This window comes from Pteropus vampyrus, unplaced genomic scaffold (assembly GCF_000151845.1).
Source record: "Pteropus vampyrus isolate Shadow unplaced genomic scaffold, Pvam_2.0 Scaffold3, whole genome shotgun sequence".
NCBI lineage: Eukaryota > Metazoa > Chordata > Mammalia > Chiroptera > Pteropodidae > Pteropus > Pteropus vampyrus.
The window spans coordinates 18,016,327-18,044,303 of record NW_011888784.1 but is presented as its reverse complement, the minus strand read 5'-3'; the positions used below and the strand labels follow the sequence as shown (position 1 = coordinate 18,044,303).

Below are 27,977 nucleotides of genomic sequence, written 5' to 3'. Positions count from 1 at the left end.
GAAGGTGCAAGAAAGCACATAGCACAGTCCTGAAAAGGGCAATATATACATATATATAAAAGGAAATTAACAGGTGAAACTGTTATTTCTAGAGCACAGGGAAGTTATATCAGACAAGGAGCATTTAGGGAGCTTTATATTTATAGTATCTTATTCTATATGACTCGAAGTTTACCTCCAATAAACAAACACATTAGCAGATGCTGCTTTCATTTTACATTCAATAAACTCTTATATATGCATTCGTAGATGTTTTTCTGTTAAAAAGCCATATTTATTTCTTGACACATGTTTTTGCTAGCGTCCTAAATTTGGGTTCCAGATGATCTAGAAACTCAAGCCCTTCTTCTTCCTGCCGATCACTGCAGCAGCCTACAGAGCCAGCCATGGACCCTTTTCCTTCATAGTTGTACGAACGAACGTTGTCTTCGGAATGTTTATGCTCCTCATCTTGTCCACACAGATACACCTTCTGTATTAAAAAACAGCACATTTTATTATTTTTTAAAAACACCTAAACATATTAGCATAAAAATAATGTCTTTGATTTACCTTTTACTGTTTAATTTTTAATCAGAGTGTGTCCTCTAATGGATTCCTACATATAAAAAATGCACATAATTGGTCTGTATTATAGTCATTCATAAAATATAGCAAATATATAAATGCTCCCTGTGAACACATTTATGAAAATTAAAGCTACATGTATATCATACAACTAAATTACTATTTCCTATTTGAACATAAGATTTGTATAGTTGAAATGGGTCTCTGTAGCTTCTTCATATATGTGGGGGAAACCAAAATTGGCTATTATTCTTATTGTTTATACACTATTATATAGCTATAATAATGTAATATATTAAACTGGCTAATATTAATCTATGTTGATTAATCTGAACATAAAACAGGGAACTAAAATCCAAAATAAAAGCATGTCAGTCTATCTCATTGATATTGATAGCCAGGACTTTATAACCACATGGAGGATTCAACACACTAAAAAAGTGTTTATAATTTATGATCCATGCATGACTCTATATCAAATATTTTACTCCAGCTGATTTTGCTGATAATTTTTAGGGAAGAAGCTATCAGCCTTTTGACCTCCCAAACATGTCTACATATGTCACTCTTAGATAAAGTTTTATAAACCTTATTTTTAAAAATGAACTTTAAAAGATCATTTTTCTCTTTGGATTTGGAAATGACAGCCATATCTATGATAATTCAACATTAAAACAGTGATGAATTCCAGATATATAAGGAGTAAAACTCTTGGGAAATCTTTATTTGTAAATAGTGTTTAACTTTCACATAATATGAACCCCAAGACGTTGGCACTTACTTCGCCAAGCCGAGGCTGGGTGAAGCTGTGCCAGTCAGTGTATGCGTATCTGCCGGTATCTGTTCCTCCCTGTCCTGCTCCCTTGACAGATTCTAAGGTCTGATGTCCATTTCCTTTGCTGGAATCCAAAGTGTAGCCTCCTTTGACCATCTCAAAGCTTTGCTGTGTTTTGACTCCTTGGCCACCAAGAGTACCGACAGACATGCTTGTGTCACAAATGTTGGATATCTGTGTCGGGAGTCTAATATTTGCTTCCTAAAAATAAAATTAGAGTAATAAAATGAATGAATCAAATTAAAACTAACAATTAGATTTCATGTCTTTCCCACCATAAGCCAATCGCTTATCCACTGTGTCTCCCAGTTCCTCATACATAAAATCAGAATAATAATAGTATCTATATCTTAGGTGTTATGGGTTGAATTGTGTCCCCCCCCCAAAATTCATATGTTCAAGTCCTAACCCTTAGAATGTAATTTTATTTGAAGCTAGGATCATTATGGATGAAATTAGTTAAATTAAGATGAGGTCATATTCAATTAGGGTGAGTCTCTAATCCAAAAAGAGAAATTTGGACACAGATACACACACAAGGAGAATGCCATTTGAAGATTTGGTTATGCTGCCATAAACCAAGGAACTAACAGATGCTAGGAGAAAGGCCTGGGACAGACTCTTCCCTAGCACCTTCAGAGGGAACAGCATGGCCCTGCCAACACCTGGATCTATAATTTCTGAACTTTAGTACTATGAGATGATAAATTTCTACTGTTTAAGTCACTCAGCTTGTGGCACTCAGCTTGTGCCACTCAGCTTGTGGCAGCCCTACGAAACTCATACAATAGAATTACAAAGTTTAAATAAATTAACACATGCTGGGGACTTGGAGCTCTGCTTGGCATAGTAAGTGTTAATGTTTAACATTAAACATTATTATTATTATTATTGCTATTATTATGTAACAATTCAAAGGAAAGCGCAATATGATTTACCATTACTTCTTCTCCAGGTCCTTCAGTATTTGATACAATTAAATTTTGCTGGGCTACATCATCTGGTATACATTTCTTTACAGCTTTCTTAGCAGTAACACAGAAACATGTAAACAGAATACCTAAAAAATAAAAATACTTAAGTGAATAGTATATTTTTATGCCGGTTTATATTAAATCACTTGAATCATATGATTGTTTAAAAATTTCTTCTGCAGAACTTTAAAAAACTCATTCATAAATTGAGATATCTTTGGGTTATAAAATTAAAAACAGATTATTAACAAATGTATTAGAATATAGACTATCTCTGTCTTAGTGAGATTATGTTATTAGGCTAAATAAGAAATAAATCAAAAAAAGTAAAGAGAATGAAGTGAGCATAGTTTATTAATAGTTCTTTTCCCAGGTCCAGAATTAACTTAAATGTTTCTCTTATTTCATCCACACTAAAATAGAAACTTCATTCCATTGAAATTTAACCTAGTGTTATTGGTGTTTAAAATCCATACAGAACTCACTCAAAGGACTTAGAACCATAAAACAAAGAGCATTAGGCATAAATACAAACAAAAAAGGCAATTACATGAAATCGGTGACTGGTTTTGAAAATATGCATCATTAATATAGTGCTAAGAAGAATATCCATAACCTAAAAGTTGAATCAATAAATTAGGACATAGTAAAGACTATGGGAAGAGTTTATAAATGTAAATAGGTTGTGTGTAGTTGAGTAGATTATTAAAAAAGAAAGGAAGATAGGAAGGGAGGGAGAAAAGGCGGGAAGAAGGTAGAAGGGAGGAAGGGAAGGAGTGAGGAAAGTGTGGGCAATGATTTCCATCACATTTGCATCTCCAAAAAAGACATTCTGCAGAATGCAAAATTTTAACATTCTCTGCATGCATTGCTTTTCCTCAGTGGATCACTATATGACTATTTTCCACTCATTCTTAAGATGTATGCTACATCACTTCATTATAATCATGGAGCATAAACATCTAAGAAAATTTTGGAAATACTCTTTTCACTAATTCTTTTTATGCATTCACTACAAAAACTTGGCTGATTGAAAGACTATAATATTTTGTATGGGAGGAAATCTTAACATTAATTTTATCCAACTTCCTCATTTTCCATATGAGAAAAAGAGCTCAAAAGTAAGAAATGATTTACTCAGTGTCCATAGCTAATTATTGAAAGAAATAAGGCTACATCTGTGAAAAATCACTTTAAATTCTATCTGCTCTTACTAATACATTTCTTCTTCTATTACTCAGTCATATTGTACACAGAAGATTTTTTAAAGGGCACATTTATCAAAGGCCATAAATGTCATTGATAGAAAGAACTGTCAGGTATTTTTTAAAATATTCAATAAAACTTTAGCTAACACGTTCTAGATAATTATACTTACATGACAACAATGCAGAACCCAACACCATGGCAAGAATAGCCCATCTTCCAAGTATTACATTTGATAGCATAACATCACTCTCACGTGGCTTTGTACTCATTCTACAGTCAGATGGAGTTATACAGTCACATACTCTCACTGACAACATGTGTTTTGCAGCAAAACCATGTCTATCTTTTATTTCAATAGGCACATTATAATAGTCAAAATCAAGAGGTTGCCGTGCACGAAGAACAGCGGTTTTACCTATGGGGAAAAAATGACAGAGAATATATATTGATATGACTTTCCAATGACAATATTATTCTGACTTGGTATCTTAGGGTAAGGAAGGGGGATAGGAGGCACAGAATTTAGCTTAGAAGAAAAATTCTAGTGGTTCATTTTTCTTTCTTAAAAATGATTTTGAATTCTTAAAAAAACAGGAAAACTAATTGACATTGCTTTACTCTTATTTGAGATTAATCTATACTTAACATGTTATTCAAATATTGTATTAAAATGAATTTATGTTTTCATAAAATATATTCAGAACAAATGTCTAAACTTAACATAAATATATTATTCATTGCTTTTTAAAAAAAGCAAGGTATTATTCTTTTTGGGGATCAATAATTTCCTAAAATGAATATTTATCTATTATCATGAAGTTAGGTGAAAGTGAAGATGATTAGCCATTTTAAGTTCCTATTGATTAGAAGAATAAGCATAATTACATACCATCCTTTGTTTCTAGAGTAAAACGTCGACTGCCAGAATTATCCAAAGCAAATTCAAAAGGTGGACCATTCTCAGGTCCATCTGGATCCACAGGATTGAGAAGAGCAAAATCCTGAGCATGCTGACAAATCGTCACTTCTTTTTCAATTTGTGGTGGGTGATCATTATCATCTTCCAGAAAAACAACTAATGTTCCAGTGCAAGATCTGCCACCTAAAAAAAAAAAAAAAAAATTAAAATAAGACATATCTTCCCTTAAAAAATTACTTTCAACCATCTCTGATACACAGGTGACACTTGCTGTCAACTAGCTGACTGAACTTGAATTTCATATTTTCTGGATCACGTTTTCTGGTTCACAAGTACAAAATTGTGACAGCTTTTTAAAATTAAAAAGTAAAAGATTGCAACTAATGGAATCACCAGTTGAAATTAAAATTGATTTTTTACATTTTTCTATATTCATGTTCAAAATACAAAATCTTTACATTTGATCATCAATCATTTCCTCAACCTCCTCTCTTGACCATTTTCCTAATATGCTCTTTTGCCCAAATTTTGTAAAACTTGTCATCAAACCCTCTAGGTGTGCTCCTTCGCATGTCTGCTTTGGTGCATTCTGTTGGCACTGCTGGGAATAATTTTCTCTTCCTCTTTGCCTTACTAAACCTTATTATCCTTCAAGAATCCGCTCAAATATTACCTTCTCATGAAACTTGCTGTAATTTCTATGGACAATGGTAGCCACATTCTCCTTTGATTTCTCAGAACACTTGGCTCATCGTTGCCTCACACTGAACTGTGAACTATTCATCTTAAGAGCTAAGTCATATTCATCTTGAGAGCCCAGTGAAACGCCTAATATTTCTTGTCTTATTTACAACTTAATACCAAAACATTGAACAGAATGTACTTACTATTTTTATACTTTGTAAAAAAAACTTAATTAATAAACCATAAACAAGTTTGTACCCCCACCTAAATTTATTAATGTGTTCTTGAGAATAGGGACTTTTATTCATCTCTAGATGGCCACTATTATTAGCCTAATGCTTCACACGTAAGTCTCAATAAGTATTTTTAATTAAAATAGTACTCATTTGTATTTAAGAGATCATGAAGTTCAGAAAACATGTTTAAATTTTTCTATTTGTGATAAGATAATAAACTACAATAAATGATAAACATTCAAACTTGAAATAACCAAAAAAAATTGACAAAATTTCTAATTTCTTTTGCTTTAAATTTTGGTCTAAATTTGGGAGCATTTATGTTAAATTTATCATAAATACTACTATAAATCAAATGCAAATAAAATCCATTTTTTAAAATTTTTAGTTAGAAGTAACACTTCAAACTAATTCTAAGTAAAATTTTTCTGTTGAATAACTACAAAATTAATTTGTTAAAAGTGATTTTTATGTTAATTGTTTACAAAAGTAACTACTCTATATATCTATTTAAAAACCATTCTATTTGAACAAGGTTTACAACATCTAGAAATAAAGGAGAGATCTAGCTCCTGTAAGAAGAAATCTACATTAGCATATAAACATTTTGAGACTGCCAGAAATTTGTAAATAAATACAAATACAAGTTATGACTTGAAAATCAATAAACAAAGAAGTAATGCAAAAAGAAATTTTTTTAAGTAAAAAAAAAAGGCAGTTACAAGCATTACAATGTAAGTCAACATGTGTGTTATGACTTTATTTTTAAAAATAGTTAAAATAGATAGTATTCAAAACCAGAGGTGAAATAAAGTCATAGAAGCCTTCTAAAACCTCAAAAGATTGATGGAAAGTTTTCAGCCTACTTCTGGGAAATAGAGCTCAAAAAAAAAAAAAAAAAAGTACTGATAATTATTGAAGATTGTGAAAAGGTGATTGAGTGGGTATGTTTGTCTATTTCTACATCTTACTTTAAATTAATCATACAAGCAAATGCCAAGTATCAGTGAGTAAAGAATATCACAATCTCAGGGCTGGAAAGTACATCTTGGGTTAACTAAAATCTAAATTTACAATATGTCAACAATAGGGACTCTGAAAAGCAATGGTTCTCCATTACCACTTAAATGTTTTCAGGAACCAGAAGTTCTTTGCATTATGAATTAGCCCACCCCATGCACAGAGCTCTTTAAATGTTATAAAGTTTTTAAGTTCTTTCTTATCAAGCTGCATCATGCCTCTTAATAATTTCCCACAATTTATTCACACACAAGAAAGACTAGGAAATAAACTGGGATCCTAAAAATGCTAGAAAAACATCTAGGTCATCATCCTGACATGTTTATGAGCATCAAAACTAAATGTTCATGGAAATATAAAAAAATATTTGTATATTTGTTCCTTGGAAGTATATATTAATGGATTAATGGATTAAAATTCAAATAAACAAAAATCTTTCATGTCACCATATGGTCTGCCATTAAAATTTATAACATCTTCATCTTTACTTCTTTTTGAGCAAAGGCAGGTTTTCCGTGAATCTAGGACATAAATTCCTACCTTTTAGATTTGGCATTTCATTTGTATTATTATTATTGTGCTTATAGACATTGTCTTATAGCACTAAAAGCTAATTTCTTATATTTCTATTCTCTGTATTTCCTTCTCTCCAAATAGTATTTCATTTTCCTATCGCCAAGCTTCTGCATTCCTGCGAAATCTCCTCTTATCCTTTAATCTGGGTAACTCTTAACTGATTTCTACCTCTTATGATAGACATACATTCTTTTATGGGGTAAGTTTCATACCATATAGAACCTCTTATGAGAATATAATAATCCTTTAATTGATATATGTGAGATTTTGACCCTGATGTTTGAATTCTAGATTCCATGGTAACTTGCCTAGTACCTTGGAACTTACTAGACACTCAACATTTGTAGAATAAATGAGTAAATATAAATCCTTGCTTGACAGAGGTTTTGAACCATTCATATTTCACTTTTACTTATATAGAAGCAGCAAATCACTCAGGATTATAGAGTAGTGGCAGCATTAACTATACTTCTCTGTTAATGTTTTTCCCATTCTTTAGTATTTTCTTTTTTTCTACCTACATTGAAAGAACTGCATTAAAAGTATGTGTGCCAGCTATCGATAACCAATGTTGTGGCTAGACTAGCCCTTGTGGTTCTCATTATGATTGCAAGAGACTCTCAAGAAACTTTGAAAAAAAGAAAAGTTTACTACTTAAGAGTCTTGGAAATTATATGGCACACCAGGGGCCACACAGCAAAGTCACCAGGTTGGGTGTTGGGTGGGAGCTGGGAGGAGGAAAGCTGTCTTGTGGGCCAGGGGTGGAGGGCGAGGGAGTCTAGGGTTTCTCAGGTTCACTCTTTATTGGTGAATTTAAAACATAAGAACCAGAATTTAAGCATAAGAAGAGAGTAAACAAAAGGTAGGGGAAGCAGCCTGGCTCTTTCTCTAGTTGTGTGGCTGGCCATGTATTTATTTGAGACTGCCATCTTTGAAGGAGATGCCTCAGCAAGCAAACCTAAATCAGGCACCTGCATTACAGAAAGAAAAGCCCATGGTTAGGGCTTACACTACAGTGGTACATGCTCAAAATATTTTACTGCTAGGAGTGTATGTTCACAAGGACCCTGGGAGCACTAGTTTACGACATTTGTTAAACATTTCTTCACAGGATAGGTTTTAGAGTCATTGTTTGATTATTTCTTTAAGAAATAAGATAAACATTTTGTTCCCCATTAAGAGAGGCTCAGAACAAACCCACTTCAAACCCAATTGCTTTAAGTGGGTCGAACCCTTACAGCACTTTCAAATCATAGTAATCCAGATCTCTACTCCAGAAAATAAAATATCTCCAGGATGCCACTACATCCAAGGCAAATATCAAATAATGTGAACTTTGAAACTTGAAATTTGGCCATTCATCACCTTCTCTCATTGAGCTGCTGATGCACTGGGGTCTAAATTGGGTGATGTCCAAAAAATTGAGCAATCAAAATTGGGTGATGTCCAAAAAATTGAGCAATCATAATGCAAACATTTTGCATGAAATTTTGATTTGGAAATAAATAAATTTCACCCCAAGATTTCCTTAAAAACATATACTGTATTTATCTCATAGGAAATTGCACTCACCTGCATCGGTTGCAACCACAGAGACATTGTATTGGTTGTCTTTTACAAATTTTGATTCTCTATCTAGCACTTTTACAGTTTTCAAGTCACCAGTGTGTTCATTAATTTCAAACCAGTTATCTTCGTCTCTTATCTTCTTATACCTAATTTTTAGAAATCAAATATAAATGTTCAAACCAAACAGTGGACGTAATCTAAAAATCTGTCATTTTGAAAAATGCACAGAACTTTCCTAAATTTGAAATCAATTTACATCACAATCAAAAATAAGGAATGTTTTTGAAAAATACATTACCTTAAGCCTTCACCGCTGCGTGTTTCTGGATCCAATGCTTTGTATCCAAGGAGTTCTTTGCCAGCTGGGAGGCCATCTTTACTCTGAATAACTTTTACTGGTGGTTGGCATTCAGGGCCTTCATCATGATCTTTAATTTTAACAGTGACAGTTGTAGTGCACATAGTAGGACTTTGTGAATTTGATGCTTTGGCAAATTGTGCTTCGTTAACTACACCAATTTTCAAAACAATTTGTTGATGGACTTCGTAGTTCAATGGCTGTTAAATAAACATAATATAATTAGTCAATAAATAACATTATATATATAGGTCTAGTAATTAAGATTCTAACTTTAAGCACAAAAGGGAATATCATTTTTGTGTATAAAATATTACCAAAAGCAGGTGCTAATGCAGTTAAAGTCTAAATAATTAGGTTCCTATAATAATTAACACTATCAAATGCAAAATTGTTGTTTTTAAGATTCAACCAAGTTTTCTTCTCACTTTTCTTTGGGAAGCTCTTGCCTTCATTTTTTTTTGTTGTTGCAAGTTTAAATATTAATATAAATACAGAATAAGTGTTTGACTAAATTCAAATAGATTACTATTGCTCATAATTTCATTACTTATCAAATAGGATAACAGTGATAACCAAAACAGCAGAAATTCCTCTAAGCTAAGTGTATAAAACAATTAGATAGACTACTAGCATATGAGATTTGTCTACAAATGAAACAGTTTGAGTATTTGAGTCAAAGATATGATATTGTCTAGCAGCATCTTTCAAGGCACGTTATATCTGAGTTTGCTTCATTCCTAATCAAAATGCTTAGTCTTGAACTGAATAATTAGAAAGAATCTGAAACAATAGTTAAAGAATTAAAGACTGAACTCTATCAAGATAATAAAAAAGAAAGCAAGAAAAAGAAACCTAGAAGCCAGAAAAAAAGAGAGGGGAGGAAGAGGAGGAGGAAGTAGGGGGTGGGGGGGGGAGGGAAGGGGGAGGAGAGAAGAAGAAAGAAGAAATTTTAATAATTAAAGGATATTTTCTAAAAATATTATGAGGAAAGCACAATTGTGCATAAAGCTTCTAAGAAAATACATTGTCTTTAAGAAATGAATAAGGGAAGATACATAACAGGTTATTGAGGGTTCTGAGCAGAAAGACTTAGAAAAGAACTGGTTTTAGTTAAAATAATCATTGTAGGTACCAGTAATTGCAATTGGTTTTTAGAAATCCTAAAAACACTGGCTACCTCAAATATAAGGGGATTAGTGAGAATAGCCACTGTATATTTAGGAAATTGTCTTATAAAATACACTATAGAGAGATAAAAGTAGAATATATACATGAAGGGAACTGAAAAATCAAGAGGTTTAATTTCATATCTTTCCATTTCTCTTTGCCTTGTGTTCTATAAAATAAGGTATTTGGACAAGTGGGTGTTAAAAAACCCTTCTAAGGCTAATATTTGATGACTAATTCGATAGTTCCTGCCTTGGCTTGTCTCCTCTATAAAACAATAAATTTTGTACCTGACATGCCTTTTCTCTAAGAGAGAAAATGAGGGTAAAATAATAATAATAATTAATAAAGAATACATTTATGTAAACCAACATAATCATTTCAGCATTACATTATAATTCTCTAGTTGTATACATACAGGAATTTATATATATATGTATGTGTATATACATATATATGTATATACACTCACACATAAACACATATATATAAATGCTTATATGTCAATTAATTTAAGTTAGAACTTTTTGAAGTATTGCTTGATATTTTTGTTGTTTACCTTTACAACACACAAGACCGCTTCGTTTGTATTTGGGTCTGTGCTAATTTTGAAGTTTCCGTTTTCATTCCCCTGTAGGATCATGTAGACAGCCTTTGAGTGCGGAGTGTTTGGCAGATCCTGGTCATGTATTGCCATTCGTAAAATCTCAACATCAATTCTGTTTTCTTCTACTTCTGTAGAATACTAAAAAAATTGCCTCTTGTCATTATAAATTTGTAGCTTTAACAACATAATTTTCTCCTCTAAATCTTATATTTAAAGTCAAAGAAAGGTGATATAGAAATATGTAATCATATACTGGGAAAAATTTACAAATGTAATGCATAGCTTATTGCCTTGTCAAACTACTTTTTCAAATCTTATCCACTCTTCAAAGATTAACTTATGTCTTAACTTTCCAACTTCTCTGAAGTTACTTGTATTCATTCAAGATTTGTCTCTATTCTGAATCTGTAGTATTTACAGTCTACCACCCTTTTTTAAGACATAGCAAGCAACTAATGCTTTATAGTAATTTATTAGGCTTTCAATATTTATAAATAATTATAACCTATTGATTTCTTACTATTACTGGATAACTTGTTAAAAAATTTACTTTTGATTCACTGGCAAACATTTTTAAGAAAAAAGTTATTTCTTCTTTTTAGTATTAAATTATAGTTCCTCCATCTCCAAATAATAAATAAGGTTATGGAAGCATATGATATTAAAAGACTAAAAATGTAGTAAATCAGAATCTTCTAGAAATGTAAGACGAATTCATAGAAGAATAATAGCCTGATGGTCATTGGAGCAAAACAGAGCTTGATTCTAATCCCAGTTTTTCTTTTTATGTGGTTTATATGTATGAGATCATGACCAAGTTACTTACCTGAACTTCCATTTTCTCATATGAAATATGGAATAAAATATATCCTTACAAGTTGTAGTGATTAATGTAAAAAAATTTGTATGAATGGGTCTATTGCTACAGGTTTTCCCTTCTTTGACTTGTAGTCTAGTATAGGTGAATGAAAAAAATGAAGATTACTTATTAAAAGGTCAAGAAAGAAGAACCATTTCCTAGAATTTTTAGCCTACATATATTTCTTGTATTGTGTACTTCTTAAGGGAAAGTTTATTCATACATGATACAGGAAGAGCCTGCACATAAATAGTGGTGGGCCAACCTGTACTACTGACTTCCCAGCAGAGCAAAGAATACAAAACTAGTCTTTTTTCATTTTAAGATGCTGAATTGTAAACGACGCCAGAGAGAGGGTCTTTTTTCCTTTATCCTATAAAAGGAATTAAAATCCAAAGAATCTGATTTAAAGCTTGCCATCTGAGAAAACACGAATACATGAGAAGCTCCAAGGGATAAGATGTTTTTAGATGGCCAAGAGAGTAGTTATTTTCCTAGCATCCAGAAATAACTGACACTCCAATTATTTTTACAGAAACAGTCTTTTTCTGCCTATGTTATTTGTAAATGGTAGCTGTTAAAACTAAAATGTGTAATCTCATAGAGCTATCAAATTACATATTTGTTTTTGAAAAAGTAAATAAATTCAGATAAATAAATACAAAGATATACTCACAGAAGTTTCTGTAAAATATGGTGCATTGTCATTTTCATCTTCGAGAGAAATAGTAATTGTTCCTGTATTAAATAAACCAAAATGTTGGCCCCCCATGTCTCGTACTTCCATTATTAACTGGTAGGTATCACATTTCTGGGGAAACAAAAGAGAAAGGAATTTGATGAACATTTTTTTTTCAAAACGAAAAAAAATGCCAGCATAAATTAAAAAATAGAACAAGAGATTGGTCAGTCAGGACAATGGAAAGCTGATGTGTCTAATATAAGATTTCAAAACTGAAAGCTATTTTTTTCTATTTTAGCATCTATATATTAAATCAAATCAATGATCTCAAGTGAGACGTCACATAATACCTTGTACCTTCCCCAAAATTTCTGTGCGGACAAAGTGTCCAGAAAAGTCCTAACCACAGCCTGTATAGAAGTATGCTTAAAGAGGCAGCCACAAAAGGCCTTACTATAACTTCTCTGGGAGTTCATTATCAGTTTAAATACACTTTAATAACTTGAAAATTAATTAATCAATTCATTACTTCTCTATCCAGTAAAGATGAAGTTGTGGTGATGACACCTGTGTCTGGATGGATGGAGAAATGCTTTGGATGATCTGGGATTTGCTGTAAGATTTTATATTTCAGACGAGTATGTAGCGTGTCTGGTTCATCAAGGTCTATGGCAGACACTTTTCCCACTGAAGTGCCTGTTTAAATAAATGTGATTTTGTCAACATCTAAAATAGCAATGTAATTAATTGAATTAAAAACAGAAATTAAATCAAGGCATTGCTGTAGTATATTCTCCCCAAAACCACAAGTAGGGTAATTTTACAGATAAATAGAGGAGTATCTGAATGCTCTTCAAAACTCTAAGCTCTCCTAACTTAGAATTAAGTTAAATAGGTACTGTGAATAACATGATTTGTATTCTCCATATATGGAACATTCACCCTTGGTAGCAGTGGTTCTCAAATTCTTCCTCCCAATCCACTACCCCAGATCATGGGCCATTTTTGGATGGGATCGTCTCTGTATATCTTGTTTCCTTTATGGCCTAATTTGATGCCATAGCACATCTTTTCATATGATAACAAAAATTTTATGCTTTTATATTTGAACAAATATGCTGAATTATTAATATATGCAAGTGATTATTAATATACATTAGACACAAATATTATGCACCAATCTGAGTATCACTGGCCAGAAATCACTGTATTGGAAATGTTTCTTCAGCAAACCACTTATTGTAGGAGAGCAATATTAAACACACATAATAGTGGCAATAGAATTGAGGAAACATAAGAACTAACAACATTTCTTGAAGATCTTTGTAAATAAACTAGTCTTGTTATGCCCCTGACTATGCCAAGATCACAATCTTGGCTGCCCATAGCATCAAACTAGTTTAAATTATTTTATGCTTGGAAAATATGCCAGGTAAAGCAATGTTGTTATAAATCAGCATTTCCATGCAATGATATATTTCTGGGTCCTTGAAAATGTATTGAGACTTTATAAAGATTCCAATTATTTATTGCTCTATAAATACATCTGTGACACATATGTACATAGTCAAATTAGAAAACAAAAACATCATCTGTCTGTCACACATTCATATTCATTGTGGAATAATCTAACAACGTTAGAAAATTTATGTATCATTTATCTGCCTTTATATGTGCATAGAACAATGAATACAAAAAAGTTTGCCTTTGTAGAGTATATAATCTTTTAAGACTACAAAGTTTTATGTAGAATGTTCTTGAAAGTCAAGCATTTAAACATATTTAATATGATTGCATTTAAAACATTAATGAGAAATTTAATTAAAGCAAAAATGTAGTGTTTTCCTAAAATGTGAACTTACCGGATCGGCAATTTTCAGGCACAGTAAAGATAGTCACTTTGTTTTCAAAATATGGGGCATTATCGTTATCATCTTCAACTTTGAATAATAAGGGGAGTGGGTACTCTGGTGCATAACCATCTGCGGTTGTTGCATAGGCATATAGCTGAAAGGTAGACAAACACCGACAGCTTATTCTTAAATAACAAATAATGCACAAAATTAAACCTAGAAGTTGGGGAAAGATATAATGTTTAAAAAAAATCATTCACAACATTATATGTCACTAAGAACTTATGTAACAGAGACAACACACCAGCACCGTCTATGTCTGCCCTATGGCTTTAATTCTCTTTGAGTGTTCTCATTATTCTCCCAACTGCTATGCACTCCAGCCGAATGAGGCTGCTCCATTCCTTGAGTTAACTGCACACTGTTCTCCTTGTGAGAATGAATGTAGACGTACTCCAGTTATGCTAATGATAAGTATTTTTTTACGTTTATAAAAAATATAATTCTATTTATTTGCACTTGATATGTAACGATTCAACTCTGGGTTTTTTTTTTCTCTCTATTTACCTGCATTTTCTCATTTTTCTATCAGAAACATGCATTTCTTATGTAATAAAAATGCTAATAAAGTCACATACATATTCCAAATTTCATCTCAAAATGTTATACTTGACCCCAAATGCCAGGATTTAATGCCCTTTCCCTTTAAACATTATCAAATTAGTTCTATACTCTTCTTATGTGGTTTATGCATAGTAAGTGTTCAATGAATGGTTGTTGAGATGAACAGATTCTTTTCAACTAAACTTACCCAAAGTAAACTCTGTATGAACTCAGTTTTTCACAACCAGCTAGCTCTTCCTGAATTCCCTACTGTAACTATCTTCTAAAACGAACTAGAATTAAAATTCCAGACATCTAATTCCTCCCTCTCTTTCATTAGCCTTTTTAGTCAGTTGCCAAATTCTAGCAATTATGTCATTTCTATGTTTCTATCATTATTCTTCTCTTTCCTATTCCCAACGCTATCATCCTCCTGTAACTCCAAGTGTATCCCACTAACTTTCCTGTTGTGTCCTACCAACATGCCGGCCTACCAACTTTCCTGCAATTGCCCTAACTGACCCTCTTCAATCTACGTAGAACTCAGGAATCAGATTCGTGTCTATAAAGTGCAACTTTAATTATGGTGTCACTTAGTCACACTCTTCAGTGATGTATCATCGACCAAAGTAACCACAAAACCCTCGCTATTAAGTTAAAAGGCAACATTTTATCTTCACATGCTAACATGGAGGGGAAGTGATTTCCATTCTAGTCTCTAGGATGAGAAGTTTTGAAATAACTAACCATGTTCTCTCTGCTCCCTTATTCACTTTCACCAAACGACCTCCAGGGGGGTTTTTTGAGTAATAGAACTTATACTTTGATTTCCCTCAGTCTGCTCTCTATATCTTATTCCTCATAAGTTCTGAACTCAGGAACATAATACAGGAGTGTATTATCACCACTTTATCACCACCACCATCACCACTGCCATCACTACTATCACATCCAGATGTCACATGATTCAAACTTCCTAACAATCCCTTCCTCTCCCTTCATATCTGATGTGAATTTTTCTTCCTTTAAACTGCTGCTAGTTGAGTTTTGGCTGGAGGAAATTATGAAACTGTTTTATGTCTCTGTCGGATTATGATTATCCTCAAAGATGAAGCCTGAGTCTTGTAGATATTTATGGGTCTTAAGTACTTAACACAGAGCCTTATATTAATCTTTTGCATTCAGTTCTATCCTTCTTTTTCTTTTAGGAAGACAAACGACTCCTTAAGTTTACCCTCTATAAAAAATATCATAAACATTCTGTGGAATCACTTTTAATGAATTTTCCTACCTCCTCACATTGGCATTAAAATATTTTCATATTTAACTTAAGCTCATTCTGCTATAATTTATACTATGTTTTTCTAGTTTTTCTCTTCAGTGGAAATTAACATCTGCTTCCCATCATATAATCACTTGTAGTTTGAAATAATATTTCCTGATCTTTAACAAGTAAATATTATTTCACATTCCACTGATACAGATGTGGTAGTTTTATTTCCAGTACTATTTCAGGTACTGTTTTTATCTTTTGCTATAAATCAGCCAAATATCTCCAAAATAAATCAAAATTGAAATGTTTGTTGTAAAGAGGATAATTTAAACTGGAACTGTAACTAAACTTTAAAGCATAGCCTAGCTCCCTAGGAGAATCCACTTATGTTCATATAATAGAGAAACTAATTATAAAATTTTTTAGTTATTAAAGCAACAGTTTTAAAAAACTTAAAAGTAATGGTTTAACAGTCTAGTTATTATTTTATATTAAAAGCAATAAAAATACTTAAAATTGTTATAAGTATAAATAATATACTTTAGAATTACTCATATTTTAACTAAATTAAAAGAGTATTATTTAAATTTCATTTGTGTATTATTGTGATTTCCCCTTGAATTCTTCTGTAGCTTGAAGAACCTCATCTCTTTCAGCCCTTTCACACTATAATTTGCTCTTATTTCTGAAATTTCTCTCATTTTTGGGAATATGCAAAAAGTTGACAATAGGAGTTGGAACTTGAATTTGGCCTTGTAGAGAGGGGCATCCAGTATCTGGGCAGAGAAAGGGGGAGGGCAGTGACACCAAAGATGACTAGGTATACAATATGATTAGCAACACATATAAAGACAATAGATAGACTTGTGTGTCTGGAAAAGGAGACATAGGTTATAAGATAGTGAGGTTCTCATTGGATAGGTAAGAAGGGACCAGATTGAACCGATTTTTTCCTATGAACTTATAAAAGATATGGATTCTCCACAAACTCAAAGAGGAGGGGTTACAACTAAAACTAATATAATATTGTATGCCAACTATACTTTAATATTTAAACCAAAAAAAAAAAAAAGAGAGAGAGAGAGAGAGAAAGTGTTTATAGCTGCTTTCTTTCATAGAATAAGTTGGAATTATTGAAGAAAATTCTTTTTATACATTTCTTCTTTAAAAAATTAGGAAAACAATGGCCTTATATAAGTCTCTAAAGATTAAATGAGTTGCGTGGTTTAAGATGAATTCCTCCAACTGCAAAAATGGTGTGATTCACCCAGAAAAATCTTTATAAGCCAAAATTAAACAATGCAACATGGAGCAAGAGAGAAAACAGAAGCACAGTAATGATATATACTGACTTTGAACTATGGGTACTTTTCCCAATAATCAATGAAATCAATTATTTCAAATAACAATTTATTAATGCTTAACATTTTATATAGGTTAGATAAAAGCAAAGAATTGAGAAATCCAATCAAAATCCTCAGCTTTGAGAACAAAATTCTGGACCATGTGCTTTATTTGATTTACCGTTAGGATATTTTAAAGAGCTTTATAGTTTACATAGTGATTTTGCAAACATTTAATGATCACGATAGCTCTGAGGTAGGTAAGACAACTATTAGTAGCCCATAAAACAGAGAAGAAAATAGATGCTTGAGGTTGTGACTGGACCAAGACCAAAAAGAAAAGTAGCAGGTATTGAAGATCTACTAATTTCCAGAAAAATAAGCTTTTCAGTATAAAACAGTAAGTGAACTTGATTTGATAGAAAAACGAAGACATATTATTTTAATTTTAACTTCTACATTGACAGAGAAGGCTTCTATTCCATATTACCTCAAATGATTTTACAGCTTGCTTCATGTATACATCTGGTTGTTATACTTCCCTTTAAGAACATTGCTGATTTGCAAGTGGTGTTTCTTAACGTCAACTCAATCTTAACTATGTTAATGGAAACTAGAGAAATAAGAGTAATTCTGAATATTATTCAAAAGCCCAATTTTGAGCATAAATTCTACACTATGTTATTCCTTTGTCCTTTAAAAGATGTCAAAAAATAGCAAAGTAATTTATTTTAATTCTAAACTATTCTCTCCCTGTTCCCTCTAGCAATGATCTTGATAAAAAGTTAGGAGAGACAGCAGCTTGAATGATGAGAAGCAGCTGAAGACTTCAAAATCCATAAACAGGATGTTATCCTAACAAGAACAAATGAAGTGTACATCATGACATAGTACAGAGTAGACAGCTTTTTATTTCTCGACAAGAGTAACTGCTAGTTTTAGATCATTTCTTCTTGTGAAGAAGTTGCAAAAGCAGCAGAGAACTCATATTTACATACATATGTGTGTATGTATATGTATATAGATAGATGTGTGTGTATGTATATATATACATACATACATATATATATACACACACATACATACATTTATTTGTGTGTGTGCATTTATCAATTATTTATTTGGCTTCTTGACAGAAAGATCAAAATGTTTGCTCTGACATACCTAAAGGATAGGGTCCTTAGCATGAATTATAAGGTCCTTCTTAGTATATTCTTTTCTTACCACTCTAGCCTCTTGTTTCACACTCCTGCTTAGCTTCAAACAACACTTCATCCAGGGTTTGTTGCTGTTTTTGTTGCTACCTTTTTAATAAATGGGTCTTTCTATTGCTGACGTCTCTGTCTATAACACTTGACTACCTCCTCCCCGCTGCCTCCATCTCTTAGCTTTCTTCATGACTGGCTTTATGTGGTCACCAATTCCTACTCTTCTTTCAAATGTCTGCTAAGATTTAACTTTCTGAACTGCCAAAGTATGAGATAAATTTCCCTTTTATATGCTTCTTTAGCAAAAAATTTCTTTACTACAATCTTATTATTCAAGATACCAACAGCTTAAACGCTTTCATTCTTTATCATCTCAAAATTCACTGTGAATTTCTCTTTGTAACAGAATACTAAGGAGATATGTGAAGATGAAACAGAAAAAAAAATGATTCAATTTTCAGAAGAGTTAGAATTTGGGGTAGGATAAGATTAGATAGAATAAGCTGAATTGGTAAACTTATCTTGTATTACTAAGGAAAGAAAATGATACTCAAGATTTTTGTTGCTGAAGGACAGTCAGAGGGAAAGAAAGAAAAAGACTATGCTATGCAAGAGGCTAAAGCAGCAGATCTCAACCTTAGGATACATTTACGATCACCTTGGGTTACTTCAAATTTTCAATCAACTGGGCCCCATCTCAGAATATTTAAACCAGAATTTCTGGGGATAGGCCAGAACATCAGTATTTTTTAAAAAGTTCTCATATCATTTATAATGTACAGGCAAGGTTGAGAATAATTAAACCATGTTATTATGGGGAACTTTGAACTCAATAAAATTCACTGTTGTCCCAGATTCTACAGGTCAAAACCTATCTTTTAAAAGTCTGTCATTGTATTTTCTATTGTTCTCCCCCCACTTTTCTTCTTTTATGACATCCATTGTTTTTCTTCATCAGTGGCATCGATAAATTTTGAAATTTACATTATACATTAACAATATTTAAAATATTAAATCAAATAATTGATTCCAATAATATATGAACAATCAAAGCTTAAAATATTAAACCAGTAATAAAAAATGTAATTCTGAAAAAATAATCCAATAATCTTACCGGAAACTGGTCATATTGCTCACGATCTATGCTTCGTGTACAAAAGATATCTCCAGTGTCTCTATTTATGAAAAACAAATTGAAGGGCTCTTTGTCCACTCCTGGTCCACTTATGGAGTAAAAAATGGTATAATTCTGTGCAGTATCAGATTGGACCTATAACAATAAATGATAATTTATGATAAAAAATATTTTCAACCTAACATCTTGAAAGGGTTTATTTTTGTATCACTTGCTTTCTTTCCTACTCACCTATTCTTTCTTTCCTCTGTTTATCCACCCACCATCTTTCATATTTTTCAAATCCTTATTCATATTCTGAATGTGCAATGACACAAATTTTGTCACTTATTTGATCCCAAATCCTTTTTGTGTTATCTGCATATTTATGGACAATTTGTGGAGTTGAATATACCTTTATAATTTCTATTTACTTGTTTTTATTCCTATATAAATTATAGTAACAGTGATTTTTAATTATTTCTAATAAAAAATTTTGTGATTAAAAAACATAGAAATAATACAACTTTTCTCCCACAATTAATTATTCAATAATTACATAATTTCAAAGCTGGCCTATGTTTATACTACAGTTATGTGGCAGTGACACTACCATTTTGGTAAACAGAAATATTGGCCTCTTTTTGGTGAGAATAAGTGCTAAATTGACAGTTGAGTTATGCAAAATCTGTAAGCATATCCTTTTTATATGAATGCTAAAGTCCAGTAGAATATTTAGGAAAATCTGGGTATAGACCTAAAAGCATCAAAAACTTAAAATATGAAACATTTTCTAAATGCTAAATATGACTTCTGAAGGAAAGTGACAAACTACACCGACTCACTTCTACAGGCCCCTATTCCTGGTGAATAGATGATCCTTATTAATACCAATAGATTAAAGCCCTGATTCCAAATACTGTGCAATTCAAATAGAATATTTAACAACTCTCTAATATATAAAATCAAACAAGATGAAATGTACCTGCTGAACATGTTGTGGAAATGGACCTAATGAGTTCTCCATCAGTGAACATGGAATAGGAGCCCATCGTCTCTTACTGCGTTTGAGGACTGAGTCATTGGTATGTCTCTTCTTAGGACGCTGCGTTTTATGAGAGAGGAAGAAATATAGCATTGCTTATCATTCTAAGAACTATAATTTGAACATATACATCAATATGAAGAAAATAAGTAAAGGGTGTACATAACAATATAATGGATAACCCCGAAAATATTTCTGGTTTTTATTATTTTGTTAATAAGATATACACACGCATAAGAACCAGTTTCACCTATTTCCTGATTTAATCAGTTAACCAACAAGAACTTTATAAGGCATTGATAAAAGATGCTGTCTTAAGTATAAACCCCCTAGAATAGATAATCCATTAACAAATATTTAAGAATCAATTTTATTCCATTAGGAGTAGTATAATCAGAATTTGTTAAAACACTGCATTTTAAAGTATTTGTATACCTATATAATGATACAGATCAGCATTTGTTCAAGTATGTTTCATTTTGTGATGTGGAGACTCTTTATAATTTGGACATAAAGCCTTAAGCACATTCTAAAAAAGCCTTAAGCACATTCTAAATTTGATGAAGAGGAACTCTTGTAATCAAAAAGAATTTAGCTGGAGAAATCTCATAAATTGAATCACTTATTAATAAATGATTTTATAAGACCAAATTCATTGTGCAGATTTAGCTTAAAGTGAGATTTACATGAATGCCAGTAATGTTTGCCCTTCCCACCCCTTGATCATCACCACTCACTGCAAGAAAGTGAGTCTAGCATCAGAAAATTTAAACCAATCCTTTGGACTGGCCATTACTCCATTTTCTGAAGAGAAGATGGCAGTAAGCTTTAGACAACCTCTTCTCTTTAAAGAGAGACTCACACTCATAGTCACTTAGGAGAGAGCCACTCAGGGTGGAGTGCCAGCTTGAATCAACTTTCACTGTTTTAGACTCACCCCTGTCTTGTTCTTCAGGTTGGTTGTTCTTATTGCCACATCTCAAAGCACTATCTGAAACCTTTGATAGTCTGACTTTGCTCCCGGACTACAGAGTTATTTATTTTCATACCATTTTGTAAATAGCTCTAGTACTCCTTAAAATAGTCTAGTCTTTACATGTGTTAATTATCAGTAGAATAGACAAACAAGTGAGCATTAAAGAACAATAATTTTAACATGAAAGGAAATCTGTGAAATGAAGGACTTTCATAAACAGATTAATATGGTTAAATCTTTGCCTAATATACCTTCTTTCCTCTTGCTTCCAGTACAATTTTTATCTCTTTCTCTTCTTGCCTCTGACTGTCTGAAAGAAAAATGGAGAAACTCTTCCTTTCGGAAGACAAAACAAGGTCATGTGTTGTGTAAATTGAGCCATCTTCTAGAATTCTGAAGTCAGGATCACTTGACAGGATTAGGCTGGCTGACTGGAGACACTCCTTCAGATTCACTGCAGGGAAGAAATTTCACAGTAATTTGTAAGATGAAACACAATAGAACAAGTTTTACAGGAATAACAACTGCAAGTTAGTACATGAGAAGCAGAAAGTTACACTTGGAATGTGTTGAATACTCCCTCTTCTAAAACTGAGGGGCCATGAAAATTAAATCATTAAATTAATGAAGTCCCTGTTTCCACTACTTTCATCAGAAGTTAATTTATGAACAGATACAAAATATTTTCTTAGTGTCAATGGATTTATTGTTTCCACTTTAACTTCTGCTCATGGATTTGTACATGTATAAAAGATTTCATTATTTTATATTATATGTAGTATAACTATATGACTTCAGTAGATTTTGAACTTCTTTGCAATAATCTCTGATAGTTAAATCTTGCAAAAAATAAGAAAACCAGTCTATATTTATATAGTATTTCTTAGTAATATTGCAAATAATCATTCTATAATATTTTTTGCAGTTTTAATAATCTCTTATAATACTTAATATATATTGTGGTTGCTATCAAAATATTTTCTTTACAGATTCATATTTAATACATTTAGCATATTTATTTTGTGTCTTTAGAGTGTAGGCTATGTATCTTTGAAATGTTTTGAAAATATATAAAGGCTTAGTTTAAAACACTGATCAAAGCGATGCCTACCTTGGAAAGGATGCCACTTATGTATTCAAAGTGTATTTTTCTAAATGTAAACTTAAGGTCAATAAAAAATCTTGATGGAAGGAATGTTATCCTTGGACTTTAGGTATGACTGTGGTAGTAGACTAGTTAAAATTTTATTTGATTTTCACAAGCTATTCTGTGAAAGAGATCACATAAATTTCTGAGTACCAGGTCATTGTAATCAACCTCAAGCACAACGTTTATTTTGAGACATTTACGTTTTGACACATTTGTTTTATTTGTAATCAATCGAAGAATCTTGGCTTTGGAATTTTGGTAGCAGATTAGTCAATATGAATTAAAATATGCTTCTGATTTTGGTATCTTGCTTTTTTTGAACTAAACTGAGATAATTCAGCCCTCTGATGTATGCTAATTTTTCTGGAAGAAAAAAGTATACAACTAACTTGGTACTTTAGTCGGTCGTTTCTAACCACTACCAAAAAACAAGTAGTTTATCTTGCATTCTATGTCGAATTTTAATGCCAAGTAGCTAGAATGTGGCTTTTATCCCAAACTTTATAAGAGTAGGCTGAAGCTAAGTGTAGCAGTTAAAACTATAAAATTATTAATACTGTTTCTCACCTTTGCCTACAAGTTTTTCAGCCTGAAGATGAGAAGGAACTTGCAGAGAAATTTTCTGACAAGCATCGCAAAACAATATTAAAACCTCAAAAGAAAGGAAAAAAATCAGGAATTACATTTGATTACAAATTTTCTTCACAGTTTTGTCTTATTGATAAAAATATTGTCTATTTCAGCAACACATTCATCTTCTAATCTTTCAATATTTTTCACATTTATTTTAAAAGGAAACAGCAAAGAAAGTAACCTTAAAGGCACCATGTCATTTAGTATCAATGAGAAAATTAAAACCTAAATTATATTGTATCATTTTAAGAAAATGTGTTATAAGTTATCGATTTTATTTAGACGTTATCTCTAAGCTCATTCTAAATGTCATTCTGATTTTTTAGCATAAAGTACTTAACTCTAGAATATAATAATCACACATTATATATTATAATGTATATAAATCATCATTTTTTACAGACCCAAGCAATTTGAAGATATAGTTTATTAAGTTTAGAAAATATTTGAGCATTTTTTTTAGCCACTTAACAACATCCACAAATATTCACTGATCTCGAATCACTTCTTCGACTGGCTTGGCATAAACTTCAAAGTTTCAATAATCTCATTCATAAAATTAGTCTAAAAAGAAATAATTTCAAAAGATAAAGAGTAGCCTTCCACAGAGTTAAGATTTTTAATTAAAAATCAAGACACAGCTATTTTCTTAAAAAGCTATGTAGTTCAAGGAAAGAAGACAGAGACCACCTAAAAAATAAAAGTTAAGCTATCAGTTTAAGTGTCTTTACGTTCAAAACTATTTTGCTTCTTTTTCTTGCAGTATTTTATTTGCTTCCTCTTCTGTTTATTGAAATAACTGCTTTTTTACTATTTAAATATGAACTAGAGCAGAGCTAGATTTCCCTGAAATAGATCAGCTTTATGATCAATTTTTCTCTGGGAATATATTTTCAGATTTATGGGAGCCATTGTTTGGGAGAAGGAAAGACTATCAACCATATTGTAAATATACACTTCTTTTCCATCTCAAGTCTATTGGAAATATTGTATCAGCCTATTCAAATAGCCATGAGCTGCTTAACAATTGGGATACATTCTGGGAATGCATCGTTAGGTGATTTCCTTGTTGTGCAAACATCATAAAGTGTACTTACACAAACTTAGATGGTATAGCCTACTACTGTAATTGTACTGCTATACTTTTATATGACAGTGGGTTTATTTATACCAACATCACTACAAACACATGAGTAATGTGTTGCACTATGACGTTAGGACACGACGTTAGCTGCAATGTCACTAGGTGACAGGAATTTTTCAGTTCCATTATAATCTTGTGGGACCAACATTGTATATGTGGTCCCACTGTTGAACCTAACATTATGTGGTGCATGACTGTACTTTGTAATTTTACAAAAACTCTGTTAGGCAGATACTAGCAAAGACTGGAATTTTTTAAAATCACATTTATATTTAAGTTTAATTTAAATAACCATTTTTGAAAACATGAAACATTTAATTTATTTGACTTTTTAATATTTTAGTCCTAATGCCAAAGAATGAACTAAATTATATGTTTAAAAAACTTTCTGAGCATTAAGAGTTTTACTAATGATCTAAATATATAATGTGGAGTGTTTTGTAATTAGAAATATATATATATACAAAAATATACACATATGCATACATATACATATACATGTATATGTGCACATATATACATATAAACACATTATTCTCATAGAATATTTTCACGTTCCCACAAATACACCTATTTTATTTCCTTCCTGCTCAGGACCCCCAGTACTTGCAGGAAGAGCCAATAGAGTTCTCCAGAAGTACTACTCCAGTCTTCAGGTTAAATTAGCTTGATGATTTGGAAGGAGCTGGGGTCAGACATCTTTGTGGTCATTATGGAAGTCAGGAATGAATGGGCAAGAGATAAACCAAAGGATACTGGACAGAGCAGAGACCAAAAGCAAAAGAAACCTGGGCGAATCATTGGAAAGCATTCACTACATTTTACCTAATACTAACTCAGGAAAGTTTTTGAGCCCGTCCTCCCACTCCCCACCTAGGCAGTTACAGAATTAAAAGGAAACCCTGAATCCCACATCATATTTTATTTATTTGGAAAAAATGTTTATCCCCATAAAACAAAATCTTTAAATTCTGAAAATCTAACTTGAAGTTAAAATATTTTGCTAAAATGAAAAAAAAAGAAGGAAATTCAGTGCTCAGAAAGGCCAGATGTCGATGTGAAACAACTTCCCCCTCCCTTCTCCCCACTAAAGAAACATTAGCACCTGAGTTCACAGTTATAAAGCTATTAAAAACTTAAGTGGAACCAAGTTAATGGTATTTTTTCAGAGAAGGTTACATGTTTCTTTACTATTTTTCTCAAGTTAAACACTTTGCTTGAACTAAGAGTTCTGCCCTTCTCTTAGCTCTTCCTGGATAAAATTAAGAAAGTCTTGCATAACTCACATCTTCACCCAGGATCCCTTTTCTCTTCTCGAAGCTCAACGCAACTAAGCATGTTAAATAACTACAGCTTATTTAATGACGAGTAGCAAAAGCAAGCCTCAAAACCTTCTGCACCAAATGCCTCAGGAATGAATTCATTCCACTGCTCCCTAGAAAAACACCACAGCAAGACTGAACAAGGAGTCCCCTTGAAAAACTAACTATTTGGCTGCAGGCACTTGAAAAGCCAGCAAAACACCTGCCATCCCAGGTCCCAAGTCTCTTAACTCTTCCTTGAATTTTTCTCAGATCTGTTTTTGTTCTCCCAGTCTGTCTTCTCTGCTTTCCCCTCCCATCCCTACTCTCTTTCAAGCCCAAACTGGAGGGAGGAAGCACATAGTAACATGCTTGAATTCCTTAATCCTTTTATTGTTACTCACCAGGAGAGAAAAAAGGAGCTGCTTACAGAAGATGCTCCCTGGGGCAGCCGAGGCCACAGCCATGAGAAACGGTCTCAATGCTCAGGGATGGTGACTGGATAATAAGGCAGCTTGGGTTGCACAGGGCAGCTAAGCAGATTCCCAGGGGCTGGCACTTGGTCACCCTGCTGTCCCCTTGGTGCAGGTCAGTTTGGTTTGGAGCAGAGTCGGGAGACAAGTGAAAAGTGACAGGAGGAGCAGAAGGAGAATTGCTTTCCTCCTATTCCTGGGACAGTCTTTCTTCCTCCAATTCAATTTCTTCTGAATGTAAAGAGGTTTTCCTGCAAGTGGGGAGGGTGGGGTACAAAACACCCCAAAACCCAGTCACTAGCTCCTCCTCACAGCAGCTTTCAAAACTTCTCCTGCTACTTGACACATAGCAGAAGCAAGAGGGAACACCCTGGATCGTTGGCCCTCCTCCCTTTCCCTCTAGGTTGATGCTCTGAAGTCCTCCTCAGTTATTACCCACTCCTACATTCTCCCCTCCTTATTGGCCTTATTAACCTATTTTGCCCCTAGGTACAAACATAAATTGTGCACAAACTCCATCCAAGGAAGTGATGCCTACTCAGCTACCATTAGCAAATCAGGGAACATATGCACCTGTAATCACATCATCAGAAGTTATCTCCCTATCTAAGCATTTAGGTGTGGTCTGTCTCATATAGTATTGCAGTTCTGCCAGAGATCCAGCTCTCTAGTCTACCGCAGTAACTTCATAGATGCATTGCGTCTACTCCCTTTATCTTCTGGCTACTGTGGTTTGGTATTCTAGATGTCACAGAAATTTACCAGACTGTATATGGACCTTATGAAAATAAGAGAATAAAGAAATAGCTGAGAAATAATTTTCTTATTGCATTCTTTTTGTTACTCATGAGGCAATTTTTTTTTTTTTTGAGTATCTTTATTTGAGAACAACTACAATCTGAAACCAACTCTCTTTAAAATCACTCCATTCATCCTCATCACTTGTACATTACATGCAGGATAGCCTATCCTAAAAATACAATATTCCAACAGTTTAATTTACACTAATGACCCTTGCAATGAAGACTTCAGCATCACATCTCTTGTCACAACTCGGTGAGTTTAACAACATTTGCGCACAATATTCATGACAGAGTTAAGAAAGGAGGGTAAATATTTTCAAATGGTAATTGCTTAATTTGGGGTATAGAGAGGGAACTAAAATTCTTAGCCACTGCTAAGAATCAGGAACCATGACGAACATTGCAGTGAATTCTTCCAAACAGCCCGAAAGGATTCTTTTTAGACGATGAAACCACAAAAAAGTAAGTAATCATCCTTTGTGCATAAACCAGAGACAAAGGAGAACTAAACATTGGAACCCAGGTCTGACAGCCACCATTATGCAGTTACTTTGAAAAGGAGCAGAAATGATGCTCAGGTATACGGGGATTCTGTCTTGCTGAACAATAAGCAAGTTTGAGACTGTTAAAATATATTTGAAAGCAGTTACAATCTACATTTCTCAGTAACAGATAATCGTTACAGAATATTGTGGAAATTTTGTCTCTTTTGGGAGAGTTGTTATACAGTGAAGTAAAATGGCAGTTAAACTACTTATTTTATAAATTTTTATACCGGTAATTACTCTTCCTG

The 27,977-nt window shown here is 32.6% G+C and overlaps 1 protein-coding gene across 2 annotated transcripts; it reads right to left on the bottom strand.

The window, feature by feature from the left end:
- Positions 1-274: 274 nt before the first annotated feature.
- On the bottom strand, positions 275-26,375 carry DSC1 (desmocollin 1). Of its 2 annotated transcripts, none has more exons than XM_011362005.1 (16): positions 26,313-26,375; positions 23,398-23,482; positions 21,932-22,134; positions 20,645-20,764; positions 19,660-19,815; positions 14,128-14,272; positions 12,795-12,961; positions 12,260-12,394; positions 10,677-10,862; positions 8,888-9,147; positions 8,593-8,735; positions 4,475-4,687; positions 3,755-4,000; positions 2,341-2,462; positions 1,349-1,603; positions 275-472 (listed from the first exon to the last, which is right to left on the bottom strand). In XM_011362005.1, exons 1-16 carry the CDS (start codon positions 26,373-26,375, stop codon positions 275-277), a joined length of 2,697 nt encoding a protein of 898 aa, XP_011360307.1. The 2 variants fall into 2 exon arrangements, with proteins under 2 accessions (XP_011360307.1, XP_011360316.1); XM_011362014.1 differs by lacking the exon at positions 275-472 and adding an exon at positions 563-598.
- Between the last annotated feature and the right edge of the window lie 1,602 nt (positions 26,376-27,977).

Excerpts from the sequence above, each read along its gene's own strand:
- DSC1 (XM_011362005.1), bottom strand. The coding sequence starts at position 26,375 with ATGGCTGTGGCCTCGGCTGCCCCAGGGAGCATCTTCTGTAAGCAGCTC. Across the intron at positions 14,273-19,659 it reads AGCAATATGACCAGTTTCCG|CTATATGCCTATGCAACAAC; the intron begins GTAAGATTATTG and ends TCTACCTTTCAG. Across the intron at positions 2,463-3,754 it reads GGGTTCTGCATTGTTGTCAT|GTATTCTGTTTACATGTTTC; the intron begins GTAAGTATAATT and ends TTTATTTTTTAG.